Source organism: Pelobates fuscus, chromosome 7 (genome assembly GCF_036172605.1).
Source record: "Pelobates fuscus isolate aPelFus1 chromosome 7, aPelFus1.pri, whole genome shotgun sequence".
Taxonomy (NCBI): Eukaryota; Metazoa; Chordata; class Amphibia; order Anura; family Pelobatidae; genus Pelobates; species Pelobates fuscus.
Genome location: NC_086323.1, coordinates 103,392,629 through 103,409,936, shown reverse-complemented (window position 1 = coordinate 103,409,936; position 17,308 = coordinate 103,392,629). Strand labels below are relative to the sequence as shown.

The 17,308-nt window shown below is 37.5% G+C and overlaps 2 protein-coding genes across 4 annotated transcripts in view; one reads left to right on the top strand and one right to left on the bottom strand.

Annotated features, from left to right (window-relative positions):
* Positions 1-1,055: 1,055 nt before the first annotated feature.
* Positions 1,056-10,276, bottom strand: MBD4 (methyl-CpG binding domain 4, DNA glycosylase). Of its 3 annotated transcripts, none has more exons than XM_063426317.1 (8): positions 10,219-10,276; positions 9,284-9,496; positions 8,472-9,187; positions 8,308-8,379; positions 5,441-5,575; positions 4,063-4,212; positions 3,349-3,452; positions 1,056-1,326 (listed from the first exon to the last, which is right to left on the bottom strand). In XM_063426317.1, exons 1-8 carry the CDS (start codon positions 10,260-10,262, stop codon positions 1,249-1,251), a joined length of 1,512 nt encoding a protein of 503 aa, XP_063282387.1. In that variant the 5' UTR covers positions 10,263-10,276; the 3' UTR covers positions 1,056-1,248. The 3 variants fall into 3 exon arrangements, 2 of the variants coding, with proteins under 2 accessions (XP_063282387.1, XP_063282386.1); XR_010084026.1 differs by having other exon boundaries at positions 1,242-1,326; positions 4,007-4,212; XM_063426316.1 differs by lacking the exon at positions 1,056-1,326 and having other exon boundaries at positions 3,064-3,452; positions 4,007-4,212.
* A 91-nt stretch (positions 10,277-10,367) lies between these two features.
* IFT122 (intraflagellar transport 122) overlaps positions 10,368-17,308 on the top strand; it is an 82,377-nt gene continuing 75,436 nt past the window's right edge. Inside the window, exon 1 of the mRNA XM_063426315.1 lies at positions 10,368-10,492. Coding sequence (XP_063282385.1) covers positions 10,434-10,492 — 59 coding nt within the window. The 5' untranslated portion in view covers positions 10,368-10,433. The remainder of the gene's footprint in view (positions 10,493-17,308) is intronic.

Sequence of the window (17,308 nt, the reverse complement as noted above, 5' to 3'; positions counted from 1 at the left end):
GTGATCATAGTTCCCTGTCTGACCATTAGTCAGTAATTACACATTTATAAACCAAGTTCATCACATAAACTCAAACGTATCTTAAAGTGAATGTGATTAAACATTTACATTTAGAAAAGCTACAGGTCTAACCAGATCAATGGGAGCCTCGTGGACCAGCAATTAGAGAGAGTTTTAAACAGTGCTTTCAGGAAGAAACAGGATTATAATAAACCCCAGAAAAAGGTGACAACATAAATAACAGAAAAGTAAAATACGAAATGAATTTGGAACAATAGCACAATGATAAATAAAGGGTTAATATTAGGTATAGAACATATTGAGTATATTACCTGGACCTGTAGGCACAGACGGGGTGAAAGGCCTGCAGGGTCTGTTGATTTGGATACCATAGTTACTGCCCCACCCTTCTGTACTGTGATTGGCTTTTCAACTCCATAGTTGGGTCATTTGTTCATTGTTTACACACAGCTCATTCAGGACAGTCAGAGTCACAGCATTGCATATTAGGGAGCTTGCTTGCATAAGTGTCTCCTAATGGGTCTGTTTGATCTTATTCACAGATTCACTAAATTGTGTAAACCCCCCAACCCTTCCAAATTTTTATATATATATATATATATATATATATATATTATATATAATATATGTAAAGTAGGTAACTAATAAAGATATCTTTGCGATGTAGTGGAAGAATTGCTGTGAAAACACTTTTAAATTCACAATTGTAGCTAATTAAAATTGCATTTGAAGCACAGATGAGAAAACAGTCAAGCTGTGAATACAGATGACTTGGGAAATTATTTCAAACTAGTTATTTTAGCTTATGTTTTGGCTTTTGGATTTTAGTTTGCTACGTTTTGGAGTTTTGTGAATAAATGTTTTGGCACAGTTAAGAAAATCTGGGCTCCACTGCAGAGCTCCAATTATGACATAAGCCACAAACGTATTAAGTATGTAGACTGTACCAATATATTGGTCTGTCCACCTAAAGGAATGTGACTAAATATGTAGATCGTAGGCAAATATATCTCTACACTCCATCTGTTCTGAAAAATAGCATTAGCTTTATTATTTTGGGCTTGTTGATTTTAAGTGCAGTGATTACATAAAATTAAATATTTAAAAGCAGCCACACTAGAAAAGTTAATACAATGTAAACAAAACATGAAGATAGATACAAAGATCGGTATAAAAATGGTCACAAGGAAAATACATAAAAAACAAAACAAAAAAAAAAAACATTCTTTATTTCAGGCCAAATTTGTCATGATTCTCCCACAGCCAGGCATGGTATTTATTCAGCTTGTGATCTTCTGGATGCACCTAAAATAAAACATGCATTTAATCTGAGAGGTAAGTTTTTACATTCTAAATATGACATTTTTAAGAATGTTTTTAACCACAAATTCCATGATTTTATTTATTTATTGATTTATTTGAAATTCTTTATTTTTGTTGTACATACAATTGCATACAAGCCTGTATGGTCACCATAGTGGTAACCAGCATTACAGCTACAGACTTTGTCATGGCATTTGAGTTGTTAACTGCACGTTTTATATATAAAAAAAAACAAGAGACAATAAAAAAAAAAACAAGATAATGTGGAATTAGCTCTATGAAGAGATCAATTAAACTGCAGGGCATGCTGGACAGAAAAGCAGAATTAAGATTGATTATCTAAATCTGCAGTGATGGAGCAGAGCTAAGACTAATATTAGGATAATATCAGTAGATTCAGTTTTGCATGTTTATCAATCTACAGCTCTAGAATCAGGTTGGAGACATCCAATATGGCATCTGAAGGTGCTTTCCTCTCTTCTCCTCATCTCTCCGCTTGATACCCACACACAGAACACAAAGGAGCTGTATAGCTCTGTACCTTGCCTGCTCACCACTTGCCTGCTCACTGCCTGTCAGCTTACTGCTTATCTCCTCAGCCATCTCAGTCGAAGTGGGCCTCTGGTGAACGCTGCTGGGCGGCTTAGTGTGACAGAATGACTGTGGGGGAGCCGCTATGGTCTTGGGTATTGACTGCTTGGCCCTTAGCTTCTTCCAAAAAGCATCGGAGAGGGCATCCATGTGCTGGAGAGTAGAGGTCATCATTCCTCTTTGGTGATGATATCCACAGCGTCTGACATCTTAGGGATACCTCAGACGGTAATGTCGGCTTCTGCGGTACTGTCACGGCTCCGTGGTGGGTCATGAGAGCCTTTTGGGTGGGGACCGGGATCACCCCCTATGGTCCAAAGGGGCGGGCAGCGGGGCATCAATAACATGCTTGGGGCTCTGTCTGCTCGAGCTGTCGCCTCTCCGCTCTGCAGCACCTGTTAGGCCTCATTATATTTTGGCTACTAGAATGATAGAGAGGACTGCAGGGTATGCTCCCCAATCACTCTGTCAGGTTGTAAAACTCATAGTAAGTAGCAGACTTAGAAATAATTGCTAATTAAGCCCAGAAATTCAAATTGTACAATATGTCTCAGGGAGCTCCCGAGAGACACGTTTAGTTGCCATGATGGGCAGGCCCCGCTCCCCGCAGTTTGATGTTTTAAATATCAGAAATAAATCAATGTAAACCTTTACATGTAAAAAGAGTTTAGAGCGTAATTTATTCCTCCACTTCTTTTAGCACTTCTCTTACACAGATCTGAACTTTAAGGACATATACGTGTGCTACTTGACACTGCTTGAGTTTCAAGGAGGTGCGCTATATGTTGAGAGTGACATGCCAATGTGCAATGGTATAGGAATATATAGCGATGCATCACACAATATATTGATTAAATGTACAAGCTTTAGCTTTCTACACATATGAAGTCTGTGGCTAAAACAGTGAGACTGCAGGGGCATGATCTATACACCAAAACTGCTTCATTAAGCTTATGTTGATTTGATACATACAGTGTCCCTTTAAGTCCAGCAAGTGGATGAAATATGTAAGATATCTGTGATAGGCATTCTGTATATCTATTTTACTTGAAATAAAGCACTTTTTTTTCCTGACAAATTAACTTCTGACCAACTTGTGTGAGTAACCAGAATATTTTTTTTTTTTTAGTCTGCATAAGAAGCAACATGAGAAGTCTATTGTCAGCACCCCTTATTATAAAATTCTCTCTCGTAATAAGCTTATGATTCATTCTGTCTAACATAGCTTTCTGCATCCTTTTAATCTTCCCCAGACCTCCCAACATCCTTCTCTATACTTTTTTATTTTACTTCTCACTTTTGTCTCTTGATTAGCCTGTGGGCAGAGCCCCATAACCCGTTGAATTGGTTTGCTGCTGAGTTAGATTTTATAAACCCTTTACAAGCTTAAAAATCAATAATAAACCTTAGTACCTCTTTCCATTCATTTACACAGAAGATCCGATAAGAATCATTGCCATATTTTCCAATTCCATGGAGTTCATTGGGATAACGCCACTTCTTACTGAGATACTCATCTAGAGAGCAAAAATCAATCATTACTAAATTTCACCAGTTACAAAAAAATAAACAACATGTGAACCAATTATGGAATGAAGTTCCTTCCCTCTCCTTAACCCCCTTAAGGACACATGACATGTGTGACATGTCACGATTCCCTTTTATTCCAGAAGTTTGGTCCTTAAGGGGTTAAGGAAACGTTATTATATAAACTTCTACCTATAGATTTACATAGCATATAAACTCAGCAAGCAAATCATAAAGAGAAACTGCAGACGGGATGAAGACAGTTTCAATGAACACTCCAAGCACCACAACCACTGCAGAGTGCCATAATGATAATAGTGCAAGGAGCGTCCTTGTGCTCATTTTAGAACAGTTTGACAGCTCTGCCTACCTCTACTATTTTGTATCTGAGCTAAGGAAAATTTGATATGTGCAATAACAGGCAATTCACCCTGCTTTGCTTCTTTACAACACGTTTCCTGTGGCAGAACCACAGCATTAGCTTAAAAAGTACCTAAGGAATAAGACATGTTGAATACATGAGAGAGATAAAACCAACATAGACCTATGAAAATGCTGGGAAGACCATGTCTTAGTCTGGTTTGTCAGTGGGAGACGTGCCTGAAAATCTGACAATGGCCTTTGCTCGAAGTTCATGGAGTCCAAGAGGCTGGAGAAATTCCGACATTGGCTTCCAGTCCGCTATTCTGGCTACTTGGGGCGTGGGGTATTTTTCTAGGAAGTTCCACAAAGCTGGAATTGCCATTTTTCCTGTAACAAGAGACAATTTTAAATGTTGTAAAAAAATAAAGACTTTCTATGGAAAAAGCATACCTGCCCGTCCCTCCAGCAGCTAAAGAATAAAGTACAACAGTTTTATGTGTATGAGAGGATGTCCACAGACACTGTACATGCAACCACAAAATTTAGGGAGATGTGGAGGGTGTGAGAGAACTGGTATAATCGAGGGGAACATAGTGCGGAGTAGGGGAGGGCGGAGAAGAGAGGAGGGAGACATGAGGGGAACGCAACCACACATAGGGTGCTACTCCAGACCGACGTAAAACAGAGTACTATTCTAACTAGTTCATGCCTTTATGTATGATTTTGTAAATACATTTGTTACATATGATTTATGTTTTTCTTCAAAGTTCTCATGCATATCATCTTATGGTTAGCTGAAGGTCCCAGGTTGGATTTAACTAATCTCCAACTTGAGTCCTCAGTTGCTCCTACTAGGCTATATCATCATACTGTGTCGATGACTGTATACATGTCCTTATTCACTGAGCTGTAACTATGTACTGGATATATATCTATGAAAACCTTCAATAAAATACAATTGATTTAAAAAAAAAAAAAAAAAAAAAGGACTTTCTAGGCATATAAAGACTTACTGCATGTAATAAATAAATGCAAGACCATCTTTATATTCCTGTGAGAATGACGGCACTTGCCCTTTCAGCTATGGGGAAGGATACCAGCCTGGAAATATAAAATAAACTTTGACTTCTAGAATTGTCATGTGGGGCTGGTCTGTATACACTACTGAAGACTAACTTGGTGACATGGAAGGTGAATTTTGCTTGTGTCCATGAAAGCTTTATAACTAGGTATGTTTCAAGGCAAAATTGGTAACTTCTCCAACTTACTGAACTCTTATAAATTTAAAATGTCGACTCCACTAAGACAAACAGATATATCTTTAAAGTTGTAAAATATTGTTCTAATTATTTATTTAAAAAATATTTTACCAGGAAAGATACATTGAGATTTCTCTCGTTTTCAAGTATGTCCTGGGTCAATTAAGATAATATTAATCTGTTGGGAAATATCCAGTTTTCGACTGTCCAAAACATTCTGTCTTTTGTCCTCAAACAGGCATGCACGGGTGCTACTTGGGTCGATTACATGTTAACACATGAAGATTCACAGAATAAGACTTTAATGGCTTTACTAGTCATTGCACTACACATTGCTCCTATCACAAAACTCTCACCAGATGTCTTGTTTAAAAAGATGGTGGCGAGTAAAAGCTTCCATGGGTCATGAAACAGTGTTTCTTGAACTAAATTAAAAGGAGATCGAGGAGGGGTCCACTTAGAAAATGCTTTTCGTCTAGGTCGTTCCGGAGCTGTAAGGAAAGAAGCAGAGTTTAGTGCATTTATATTTAAACACAAGAATGCTGCAAGAATTAACATTGCCACCTCATGACTAGTTACTGAACTTTAAAAATTATTCCTGAGGACCCCAACATCGACTTTGTTACATCTTTGAGAGTCCCTTGTGGTTATAGGCAGGAAGAAAATCACAGTAGAAGACTTCCCTGCACCAAGTAAAATTTATGGACCAAACAATTATCATTGCTTTCAAGGTTGGACAAAACCACTAATATGGAACTGCCTATGGATGATGCAGACAGCCCCTTTCATAGTCTCAAATGCCTCAAAAGTACCGGTTAATTGCCACTTTACATACAACTTACATACTTTACATAGAACTTAACAAAAAGACATTTTAGAGACGAACAACGCTGGAAGGAAATGGAGCAAGTCCATCCACCAGGGTTGTGATGGTTATAGGATACAATGGGGCATAACCCCTAAAGGTATAAAGAAGAAATAGGACTAGTGGGTGGCAGAATAACAACAAACTGTCTCCCAGATAGACCTTATATCCTTATATGTGGAGGGCTACTATGCAATTACACTGTAAGGGAAAATTGCAGATAGCCAACAAAACAAAAAACTCTTTAATAATCCCTCTTGAGGGAGAAAAAACCAAGATAAACGTACAAACATATATTAAAAACTAGGACCTAATGGGATAGGGTATTGACTAATCCAAAAGATACTTGAAACAAGTAACTATAAATATGTATGTGGCCAAAATATGCCAATAATAGTAACAAATTACTTGTACAAGGAGAGAAAAGATACAATATATGTAGCAAAACTTCAAGCTTTAGGTTGTAAGAGAAATGGTTCCTATAAACGCCATCAATTGCATCCAGTGCATAAAACACATGTTAGATTTATGGCAAAACAGGAGAAAAATGCTTAAATTCCAAATGAAACTGCTATTCTCGTATGAAACAAGATGCCTAAACAGCTATATGAGATTTGGGGATAGGAGTCCCTAGCATCTTGTTCATAGTAAAGTTAGTATTTGGTTTCACCCAATGTAGTAAGGTATAAGTATTGGTTAGTCAAACCCCCCAGAATGGTCTCAAATAGATTTAAAAATCATCCGCTCTGAATGGATAACTCGACGCGCGATTCGTGAAACAAGTCGCCTTTGTCAAGAGCCGTTGCGGAATGAGAGGCGCCTCTTTTTAAATGCATGTGAGGTGCCGCCCCCAAATGTGACGTCATCGTTACTGTCCAATCGTGTGACTTTATGAAAATAAGGGGCGGGGAGATCGTCAGGCATCCGAGAGGATTGTTAACCCTCGCAGAACGGCGAGAGTTTGACACGAAAACTCATCGAATAAAGACATAATGTGTGCAACAAGGATATGTCTACTGGATGAAATAGATAAACCTTAAGCCAAAGGCTCACTGTAGAACATATGGAGCCATGTATAGAGCGATACCATCAGATTAAAAAGACAATGTATATAATGGTATCACATGTTATGGATCTTTCAAATGAAGCATAAAGCTTATACTCCTGAGTGGTTTACACACAGAGACAAGTCCACTCATAAGTATAAGCTTTATGCTTCATTTGAAAGATCCATAACATGTGATACCATTATATACATTGTCTTTTTAATCTGATGGTATCGCTCTATACATGGCTCCATATGTTCTACAGTGAGCCTTTGGCTTAAGGTTTATCTATTTCATCCAGTAGACATATCCTTGTTGCACACATTATGTCTTTATTCGATGAGGTTTCGTGTCAAACTCTCGCCACTCTGCGAGTTCTGCGAGGGTTAACAATCCTCTCGGATGCCTGACGATCTCCCCGCCCCTTATTTTCATAAAGTCACACGATTGGACAGTAACGATGACGTAACATTTGGGGGCAGCACCTCACATGCATTTAAAAAGAGGCGCCTCTCATTCCGCAACGGCTCTTGACAAAGGCGACTTGTTTCGCCGAAACGTGCGTCGAGTTATCCATTCAGAGCGGATGATTTTTAAATCTATTTGAGACCATTCTGGGGGGTTTGACTAACCAATACTACATTGGGTGAAACCAAATACTAACTTTACTATGAACAAGATGCTAGGGACTCCTATCCCCAAATCTCATATAGCTGTTTAGGCATCTTGTTTCATACGAGCATAGCAGTTTCATTTGGAATTTAAGCATTTTTCTCCTGTTTTGCCATAAATCTAACATGTGTTTTATGCACTGGATGCAATTGATGGCGTTTATAGGAACCATTTCTCTTACAACCTAAAGCTTGAAGTTTTGCTACATATATTGTATCTTTTCTCTCCTTGTACAAGTAATTTGTTACTATTATTGGCATATTTTGGCCACATACATATTTATAGTTACTTGTTTCAAGTATCTTTTGGATTAGTCAATACCCTATCCCATTAGGTCCTAGTTTTTAATATATGTTTGTACGTTTATCTTGGTTTTTTCTCCCTCAAGAGGAATTATTAAAGAGTTTTTTGTTTGCTATCTGCAATTTTCCCTTACAGTGTAATTGCATAGTAGCCCTCCACATATAAGGATATAAGGTCTATCTGGGAGACAGTTTGTTGTTATTCTGCCACCCACTAGTCCTATTTCTTCAAAAAGGCATTTTACTTAAGATATTTGTGTTTGATAAAAAGATATTCTTACAACAAATGGTATTGATGACCACAATTCCTAATCACAGTATTGAATACGGATATTAACCTTCCTTCAGGATTTTCCTGGAAAAATAAGGGCTTGTTTTACGCTTCTCAACCTGTGACCTTGGAACAGTGTCTAGAGAAGAGAAAAAAACAAAACATTAAAAAAGGTTAGACTTTTAAACAGAAAACAAAACACCAAAAATAAAGATGTATACATGGACTTACTTTGAGTCAAAGTGATATGGTCATCGAGATTGGAGTCTTTTGTTTCTTTATCTGTCTTGGGATTGCTGAGAGATTCTAAATTACACAGGACAGTAAGATGTTCAGCTTTCACCATGGAAACAGTGATGTTTTCCGACTGGTCAACAGAGTCCGTGCTCTTATTTTTACAGCGTTGCCTTGTTACTACTGCAGGTCCTAGGAGTGAATCATTGTTCGTTTTCACTTTGCATCTTTTTCCTGACCTCTTTTTTTTAATAACCCTCTCCTGGACACTTGGTTTCAGCTTGGTAAGTGCTTCTCGTTTAGAAGAACTACTTTTCCGACGCAGATTGATTTTCCCATCTTCTTTACATTTTTCTGCCCTTGTCCTGTGACTTGTCAGCCTTTTTTTCTGAAGAACTTTTTTTTCCATTTGGTTTTCCTGTTTACAAGCTAACAGATCTTCTGTCATATTATTTATTTCATTGCTGACATTAATGGATTCGACAGAACGATGGCTACCCAGGCGTTGTCTTCTAAATGATGTACTTAGCGCCTTATTCCTTTTACATGACATGTTGATCTCTTTTATTGTCCCTGTGTCCCTTTCACATGGTCGCAACTGTTCATGGCATGAAAATGAAAAATCTAAATGTTCCACTTTAGGGTCAATTTCATTGTTTTTAGAAAGATATTTTATCAGAGAACATTTGGATCTAAATTTTGTCCCTTGAGGGCTATGAACAAAAAAGAAAAAAAATATAAAGCATTTAAAAAAAAAAAAAAGTGATTTGTTATAAGATATGTAATGTTAAAACCTGTGTAAAACTCACCTTATAAACAACACATAATATTTTCCTGCAGTTTTGCCGGATCCTCTTTGTTTTATTATTTTTTTCCACCCATCTGGTAGGCCACCAGAGATGTTTGAATCAACACATTCATAATTTCTATCTTTATTTAATCCTGTAGAAACCTGTACTTCCTGCAAAATCTTCGTGGACGTGTAGTTACAATCAACAGTTTGATATTCTACATGTTCCTCACTGGAAATAAAAAGAGAAAAAAGTATATGAGCATGGTCAGTGATTTGGTCAATTTACGTGGCAAATATGACAATAGTAAGATTTGTTGTTGTTTTTTTTTATCATTTAAATTAGGAGCCGTGGTAAACTGCAAAGTCAATTTGTTTAAGTGAAAATAAAATATTGAAAAACAACTTGGCTATTTTTGTTTTGTAAATTTAGGCTTATATTTCATAAAAGGGTATTTGCAACTTCTGCAGTCATCTCTCATCATTAAAAAGCATCTGAAACCACAAACCAATCCTAGTGCTCCCATTATTTTCTAGTATTGTACAGGCCGCAGCACACCAGATCCATATGTAATTTATTAATGAAAATTCCTTACTGAACCAATTTTATGCAAGGCATATAAGCTGCAGTGTGTCATATATTAGCTTCCCATGTCGCTTTTAAAAAAAATAATGAAGTAGGTGGCCAGATGGTGCATATTTTTTCAAGATATATATCTGAGATACATTGTTTTCATATATATATATGAAAACAATGTATCTCAGATTGTAACTTGAGAGCTAATTGTGTAAAGGATGTGTTAAGAAATTATTTCTAAATATAATTTGCATGCTGATAATAAAATAACCACAATTACACACTGTGTATGTAATAGCTCAAATAAGCGATGTTAAACTATAAAGCCAAGACGGTTATTGCCATTAATCTCATCCTCAGAACTAAGGCTTGGTTACCTGGCCAGGATGGAGGCAGCCATGTTGAAGCTCCTCCAAGTCATGTGACTGTAGCGTGTAGTTGTTTTGCGCATGCGCTCTGTGTTATGCCTTTCCTCCATCTATGGGCGCTGGGGAGGCGTGGCTCTCTATGCTAATGAGCAGCAGACAGTTAGTAATCTCCTGCCTACTGAACACTCTATTATCGGGTCACCGATAGACTGATAACCGGAGCCATGCGGGCCGTGCCAACCTGGATAGACCGAGTGCATGACCGGGATAAAGTGGAGCAATGGTACGTGGGTTATTCAGCCCATAGCAACCGACCAGGGCCATAGCAACCGGGGCTGGGGGGGTATAGAGTGCATAGCAACCGACCAGGGCCATAGCAACCGGGGCTGGGGGTATAGAGTGCATAGCAACCGGGCCTGGTGGTATAGAGTGCATAGCAAGCAGAGCTGGGGTTAAGGGGTGCATAGCAACCTGGAGCTGGGGTTCAATAAATCCATGGTAACCAAGTGCAAGGGACCATGGTTGCATGGAAACCAGGTTCCATGGGAAATAACTTGCATAGAAGCCATGTGTCAGAGGGACCTGGGTGCATAGTAACTAGGTGCCAAAGGAACACTGGGTACATAGAAACCAGGAGTCAGAAAGGCATGGGACCATGTAACTAGGTGGCAGAGGATTGTTTGGTGTGTAGTAACTAGGTGGCAGATGATTGTTTGGTGTGTAGTAACTAGGTGGCAGGGGAGAAGGAGGTGCATAATAACTAGGTGTGAATTGTAAATAGATGCACATAAAGTGCATAGGTACCAAGAGGCATATGTTGCATTGTTACCAGATGCCAGGGACTGTGCATAGTAACTAGATGCCATGGGGTCATGAAGTGCATAGTAACCAGGAGAGGATTGTCATGGGTTGTACCTGGAAGTTATGATGTGATGTGTTACAGAGTGCAAAGTAATCAGGTGGGCAGAAAGAGAAGACAACGATTTGGCCTGATTATAGTTGTCCTGTAAGGACATTAGTATACTGAAACCAGCAGCTACTGTCAATCAACTATTGGAGTGTTGGCTGGCTGAGCATCATGAGACAATATTCAATAACATTTGAAATTCTAAAGTTAAATCATTTTACTTGTGATTTTTTTTTCTTTTTGAATAGAGTTCTAGAATTGGTGATGCATAGAATTTGTGACAATTTCATACTGGACAAATTGACAGCAGTGTTTCCCAAACCAGTCTTCATGGCCCGCCAACAGTCCAGGCTTTGTCAATATCTCCATTGGAATAAAAAAGGGAAATACATAATTCCTTGATTGTTGGTGGGCCATCCGGTCTTGTTTGGAAATCACTGCTTTACAGCTTTTTATAAAGCATGGGCACTATGGAAAGAGTTTGAGGGTGGTGGCGTTTCTTGAGTATATGGTTGGCTCAGTAACCCCCTCCCCGATGCAGCAACTCTTTCTTAACACTATCTTTTTACTAGAAGCTCTTTTTATCTATATTCCGCACTGTTCCACAACCTTTCTCTTATTAAATGAGTCACCGCTCACACACAGAAAATGCATACAAGAATTTCTATCAATGAATCTTTGACTGTAACAAACTGATATCTCTTCAGAAGAGATACCTTCAGCAAATATGTTTCTTAGGAATTTTAATAAATGTGCACCGTTCCTTTTTCAAGCAGTGTGCCTTAACCCCTTAAGGACACATGACATGTGTGACATGTCATGATTCCCTTTTATTCCAGAAGTTTGGTCCTTAAGGGGTTAAGCGCATCCCCGGTGGTGCTGTCTGGGCCTAATAGGTAATTTCAATGGCCACAGTGCTCAGTTACATCTTGTATTTTCATTGTTTTTATTTATGGTTCTCTCTCCGAATAAATCTCTTTAGGGATTTCTGCCCTTGTTTATGTCTGTTTAAAATGCTGCTTCAACAAATGTGACCTGTTACGTCATATGCAACTATAAAGAATTAAAAAATAATACATAGAGCTCTAAATCTGTTCAGCAATTTGTCCAAATGGTTGCTCAACTGTCAACAATTCCTTTTTTCACCAAGTCAGAAAATAATCCCCAAATAATAGGAAAAATAATAAATAAAAACAAATAATGTTTCTAACAGTTTTATTTTATAAACCAGAAATTGTGTTAATTAGCTTGTATGACATGTGGCATAGATGCTACACCCAATTCACTGGTACTATTTTTTTATAAAAAAAATGGAAAAAGGTTGAATTGACTATCTACTCATTAATGTTTTGGATATATTTTTCATAATATGCAATCATTTGAAAAAGCTTTTTAATTTTGTAATGTTTTGATATTTTGTTGATATATTTTTCACATATATTTATATTTTAATATTTTGGAAAAATAATTGTAAAAGTTTATCCAAATATATTAAATTGTTTGAAGGGAGGTGTACGTAGGATGCTAAGGAGGAGCTAAGGGCAACGGGAAATGCACATATGCACTAAGCTACCACACGATTTCCTAAGCTGTGTTCACCTTCGTGGAGCTGAGTGCTCTGAGAGCAGTGATTTGAGAGAAATTATGATTTTGCAGAAATAATCACCACAAGTACAGGAATATCGGATAAGAAGGTAGTACTTGAAAGTATATCTGGCCAAGGGTCTCCGTTTACTACATTTGAGACGGATAGCCTTGCTGTCAATTCCACAGGGATAGTAGATGATCATAGTTACAATGACCCAAAATCAATCGGCAATGCCTTTAATAAATTCTATGCACAACTTTATAGCCTCTCCTCCATCCCCCAGGAAACCGAAATATCTAAATATTTGGATAAGATCGAGTTGCCAACACTTACAGATGATCAGCAGAAAGAGTTAAACTTACCATTCTCTGAATATGAAGTCACTTTAATAATTAATAATCTTAAACTGAATAAAGCTCCAGGTCCTGACTGGTTTACTAACAGTTTTTTTAAGAAGTTTAAAATCGAGCTTTCGCAACATTTAGTAGACACATTTAATGAGATTAGAGTAACTGGTCTTCCTTTGAAAGAATTAATACAGGCCAATATTTCACCAATATTAAAAAAAATAGATAAGTACTCTACTAATCTAGCCAATTACCGGCCTATATCTCTTATAAACTCAGATATTAAAATTTACTCTGCTGTCATTGCGAATAGACTATAATCAATTATCCTGTCTTTAATTTATCAAGACCAAATAGGCTTCATTCAGAATCTAAATTCAAGTAACAATACTCGAAGAATGACTGGCTTGATTGATTATGTAACAAGGAGCAAGATTCCTCTGCTGGCCCTGTCATTAGATGCTGAGAAGGCGTTTGACAGGGTCAGTTGGAGTTTTATGAACCAGGCTTTGGACAAATTTTTATTTGTTGGTTCCATCAAAACTGCAATAATGGCTCTCTATTCTAGTTCAATGGCGTAAACCATGGGCCCTGGCATCTCCACAGATTGGTTCACAATTTCTAATGGGACCAGGCAAGGATGCCCCCTTGCCCCGCTTTTATATATTTTGACACTTGAACCACTCGCAGTGAGTATAAGAAACAACTATCAAATTAAAGGAGTCATCATGGATCATTCTGATTTTAAGATCAGCCTCTATGCTGATGATATAATATTAACATTGACAGACCCGTACAAGTCGCTAGTGGCCTAGAGTCTCAAATTACAAATTAAATGTTGGCAAATCACAAGTTATTCCCATTAACTTAGACTCTATGACAATTAAAAAGCTATCAACTAAATATAATTACTTGGTCACCACAAGGTTTTAAATACCTTGGGATTTATTTTTCTTCCAACCTAAAAGAAACAATAGATAAAAACGTGGATAATCTTCTAAAAAAAAAAAAAGAAGCTAGTGATAAATTACTGAAAGAGTGGAGAAATATAGGAATTTCCTGGTTAGGAAGAATAAATATCATCAAATCATATATCTTACCTCATTGGTCATACCTTTTCAGAAAGATCCCTTTATCTGTAACAACAACAAAACTTAGACAGATCCATAAATTATTTTTGAATTATATCTGGGGCTATAAGAGATCTAGGATGTCGATTCTATACGTAATGAAAAAGTCCAGTAAGGGTGGCCTGGCGGTCCCTAATCTCATTAAATACTATGAAGCCAGTAGGTTATTCCATCTATGGAGATTGCAGGTTCCAGTGACAATAGAAGAGCCTTGGTACAAAATTGAGTCCTTTTCGTGTAAAACAGAAGATCTTTCCAATATGATATGGACTGACGCTGGAGCTAGTGCTATTTTTTTTTTTTTTTCAAATATAGAAACCTCTTATATTTAGAGATATTTATGAAAATTGGGTAAAATACAGGGAAAAAATCATATTCTAAATAAAATCTCTAAGTATATTTCAATTAAGACAATGGAATATAATATTACTGATCTAAATATAGGTAATTGGATTAAATCTGGTACAATTAAATAGGAGCTCTACTAGAATCAAATAAAATAAGGCCCTTTTCACACCTTCAGTTAAGTCTTGACCTTAAATCAAGAGAGATATTCTCCTATCTAAGAATAAAAAACTATTTGGCTAATCATCTCTTCCATGACGATACAGGATAAATAAAAAAATTAAATGATCTATTTAAAACCAATACAAAACGTAAACTGATATCTAGTTGGTATGAAATACTGAGAGAGGAAGAAATAGAGTCTAAACCAAAAGCCGGGAAAAACTGGGAACAAGAAAGCAGGTCCCCCATCGAGCTAGAGCAGTGTAGATCAATTCAAGAAGTTAAAAAATCATTGCAGTGTTTAAATATTATAGAGCTTCACTACAAAAGTCTTCATCAATGGCATAGGGTACCAAAAATCCTAAATAAAATTAACCCTGATAATACCAAACTATGCTGGAGGTGTTATTGTGTAGAAGGTAATATGTGGTAGGGATGTAAGCTTTTAAGACCTATATGGAATAGGGCATTTAGTGTTATATCAGACTTAGTGGGAGACGATTTGGAAGATAATTTCTTGGTTGCTCTTTTTCATTTTAATATAAAAAAATTCTCAACTCAAAAAAGATAATTCAACTTATGATTGCCATAAAAATCGAAATCTCAAGATATTGGCTACAGAAAAAAATTCCATCCTGAACTCGGGTACTAACCAATATGTACCATATACCAATATGTACCAATATGTACCATATGTAATCTTTTCGATATGATAGCCATTTAAAATTTGATAAAAAATGTTACCTTGGTTAGATAACCTGATATAACTCTAACCTAAACAATCTAGACCCGTTCTCTGTTATGATAATCCACATATGGAAATATCACTCTAGTCCTCCCTATGGTTATGTAACATAAAAAGATCTGGAGTTATCTCAGAATAGGCCTGCTCAATCCCGCTCAGTCTTTTAAAATTTGTTATATATGTTATATGTGTGTGATGTATATTCAACAGTTCATATATTTCTCTTCTGGCAATCCATGTACACGATTAACCTTGAACTGTGTACTTGTCTGTAACGTTCTTCATGTAAAATTTGCAAAAAGAATAATATATTTTTTTTTTTTAAAATAAATAAAATAAATCGTTTGAAAAGCTTATCCAACAATATTAAAACAAGACCTATGTTAGAAATAAAACCCATCACCCTGAAGTTTGAACACAAACTAGGTAAACTGTAGCAGGGATAGAACTATAGATTTTTTTACTACTCCTCCATTTTTCCCCTCTTTTGGTCTCTTCTCTATTAGGCCTCAATTAAATATTTTGGATAAGCTTTCAAATGATTTAATATTTTGCTAAATATTTTTTATAATATTATATTTATATATATTTTAAATATTTATATCTTTTTATGTATGATGTATTTTTATATATATATTTTTTTTTTTTTTTTTTTTTATGTTTAGTGATTTTTTTTTTTAATTCTTTATTTTTGCAGTGCTTATAATGGTTACAGGTTTACATATGGTACCCCAACGGCATTCCATACGCTGATTGGTAAACATTCGTTACAGTGGGTAGTAAAAAGACATAGCACTTTTTTTTTGATATTACATAGTAAACAGGCTTAAACGTAGATTGAGATTACAAATTATATGAGGGTATCAGATTAGTAGGTATCACTTTTGTGGTATGACATGTTGTGAGATATAGCTAGCTGCGCTTAAGGTGACACTAGGTTAAATGATAAACGTTACGCTTGACATTAGCATTTTACAGAAAGATATGCCAGGTTGCGAGGGCGCAGAGCAGTGCTTTATAAAAAAGGAGAACGTGGGAATAAACTACTTATGTTATGGCATAACAAGCTTACTTTGCCACTTTAGATATGGCTAGGTAATAAAACAGCGCGGTGGAGGTAGGCGCCTGTAGGCAACAGCGTGGGAGACTTTGTAAGGGGTGCAACAGTGGTAGTAAATACAGACTAATGCAACACGCGTATTCTACAACAAATGGTGCTTAAACTGATGCTGAACAGTGGGTTAGGCCATGAGGACCTCCTTGTTTGAGTCCCGAGGGCCAGGGCTATGTAAAAGTATACTAAAGGCATACAGGGAGATCTGTACATGTGGAGAGTACACCAGGGTAGACTAGGTCTGCAGAGCCGTCTGTGCCTGTGCCGGGAGACAGTCCGGGACTTCTTGCCTGTTCATCCAATGCCCAGTCTGTTCTGTGGTTGTTGGTCGCTCCGCTTCAGGCTTGCATCCCATCGGTGTGTGCCTTTTGCAGGAGCATGAGGTCGAGGTGCATAGTAGCGTCCATGCTGCTGGTTTCCCGGTTGTAATCCAAGTGCGTGGATGGTGTTGCTGGCATACGGGTCCTTATGTGGATCGCCAGAGGTAACGTGTGCGTGGGAGCCGTCACTGCTGCCCGAGCGGCGTGGGTTCCTGGGTCCCGATCCCGCTCCGGCCCAGGTCTGTGGGAACATTTCCTGGGTACCGACGTGGCTTGCCGTTGTGGCCCTGGAGTGACTCTTGGGGTCTGGCTGGTGTGGGGATTTGTGCTGGGTTTTAGGGCGGCCTGCCTGGTTGTCTCGCTCCATTGTGAGCGGGGGCGGGTGTGTGCACCCCGTTCGTTTGGCCTCGTGGCCTGCCATGCCGGCATTCAATGTCTGCA

What these genes read in the sequence shown, in the direction of transcription:
- MBD4 (XM_063426317.1), bottom strand. Translation starts at nt 10,262, where the DNA reads ATGACTTGGAGGAGCTTCAACATGGCTGCCTCCATCCTGGCCAG. An exon ending in GCTGCCTCCATCCTGGCCAG is followed by an intron (nt 9,497 to 10,218) that starts GTAACCAAGCCT and finishes TTTTATTTCCAG; the next exon opens with TGAGGAACATGTAGAATATC. An exon ending in CCATATCACTTTGACTCAAA is followed by an intron (nt 8,380 to 8,471) that starts GTAAGTCCATGT and finishes TCTCTTCTCTAG; the next exon opens with ACACTGTTCCAAGGTCACAG.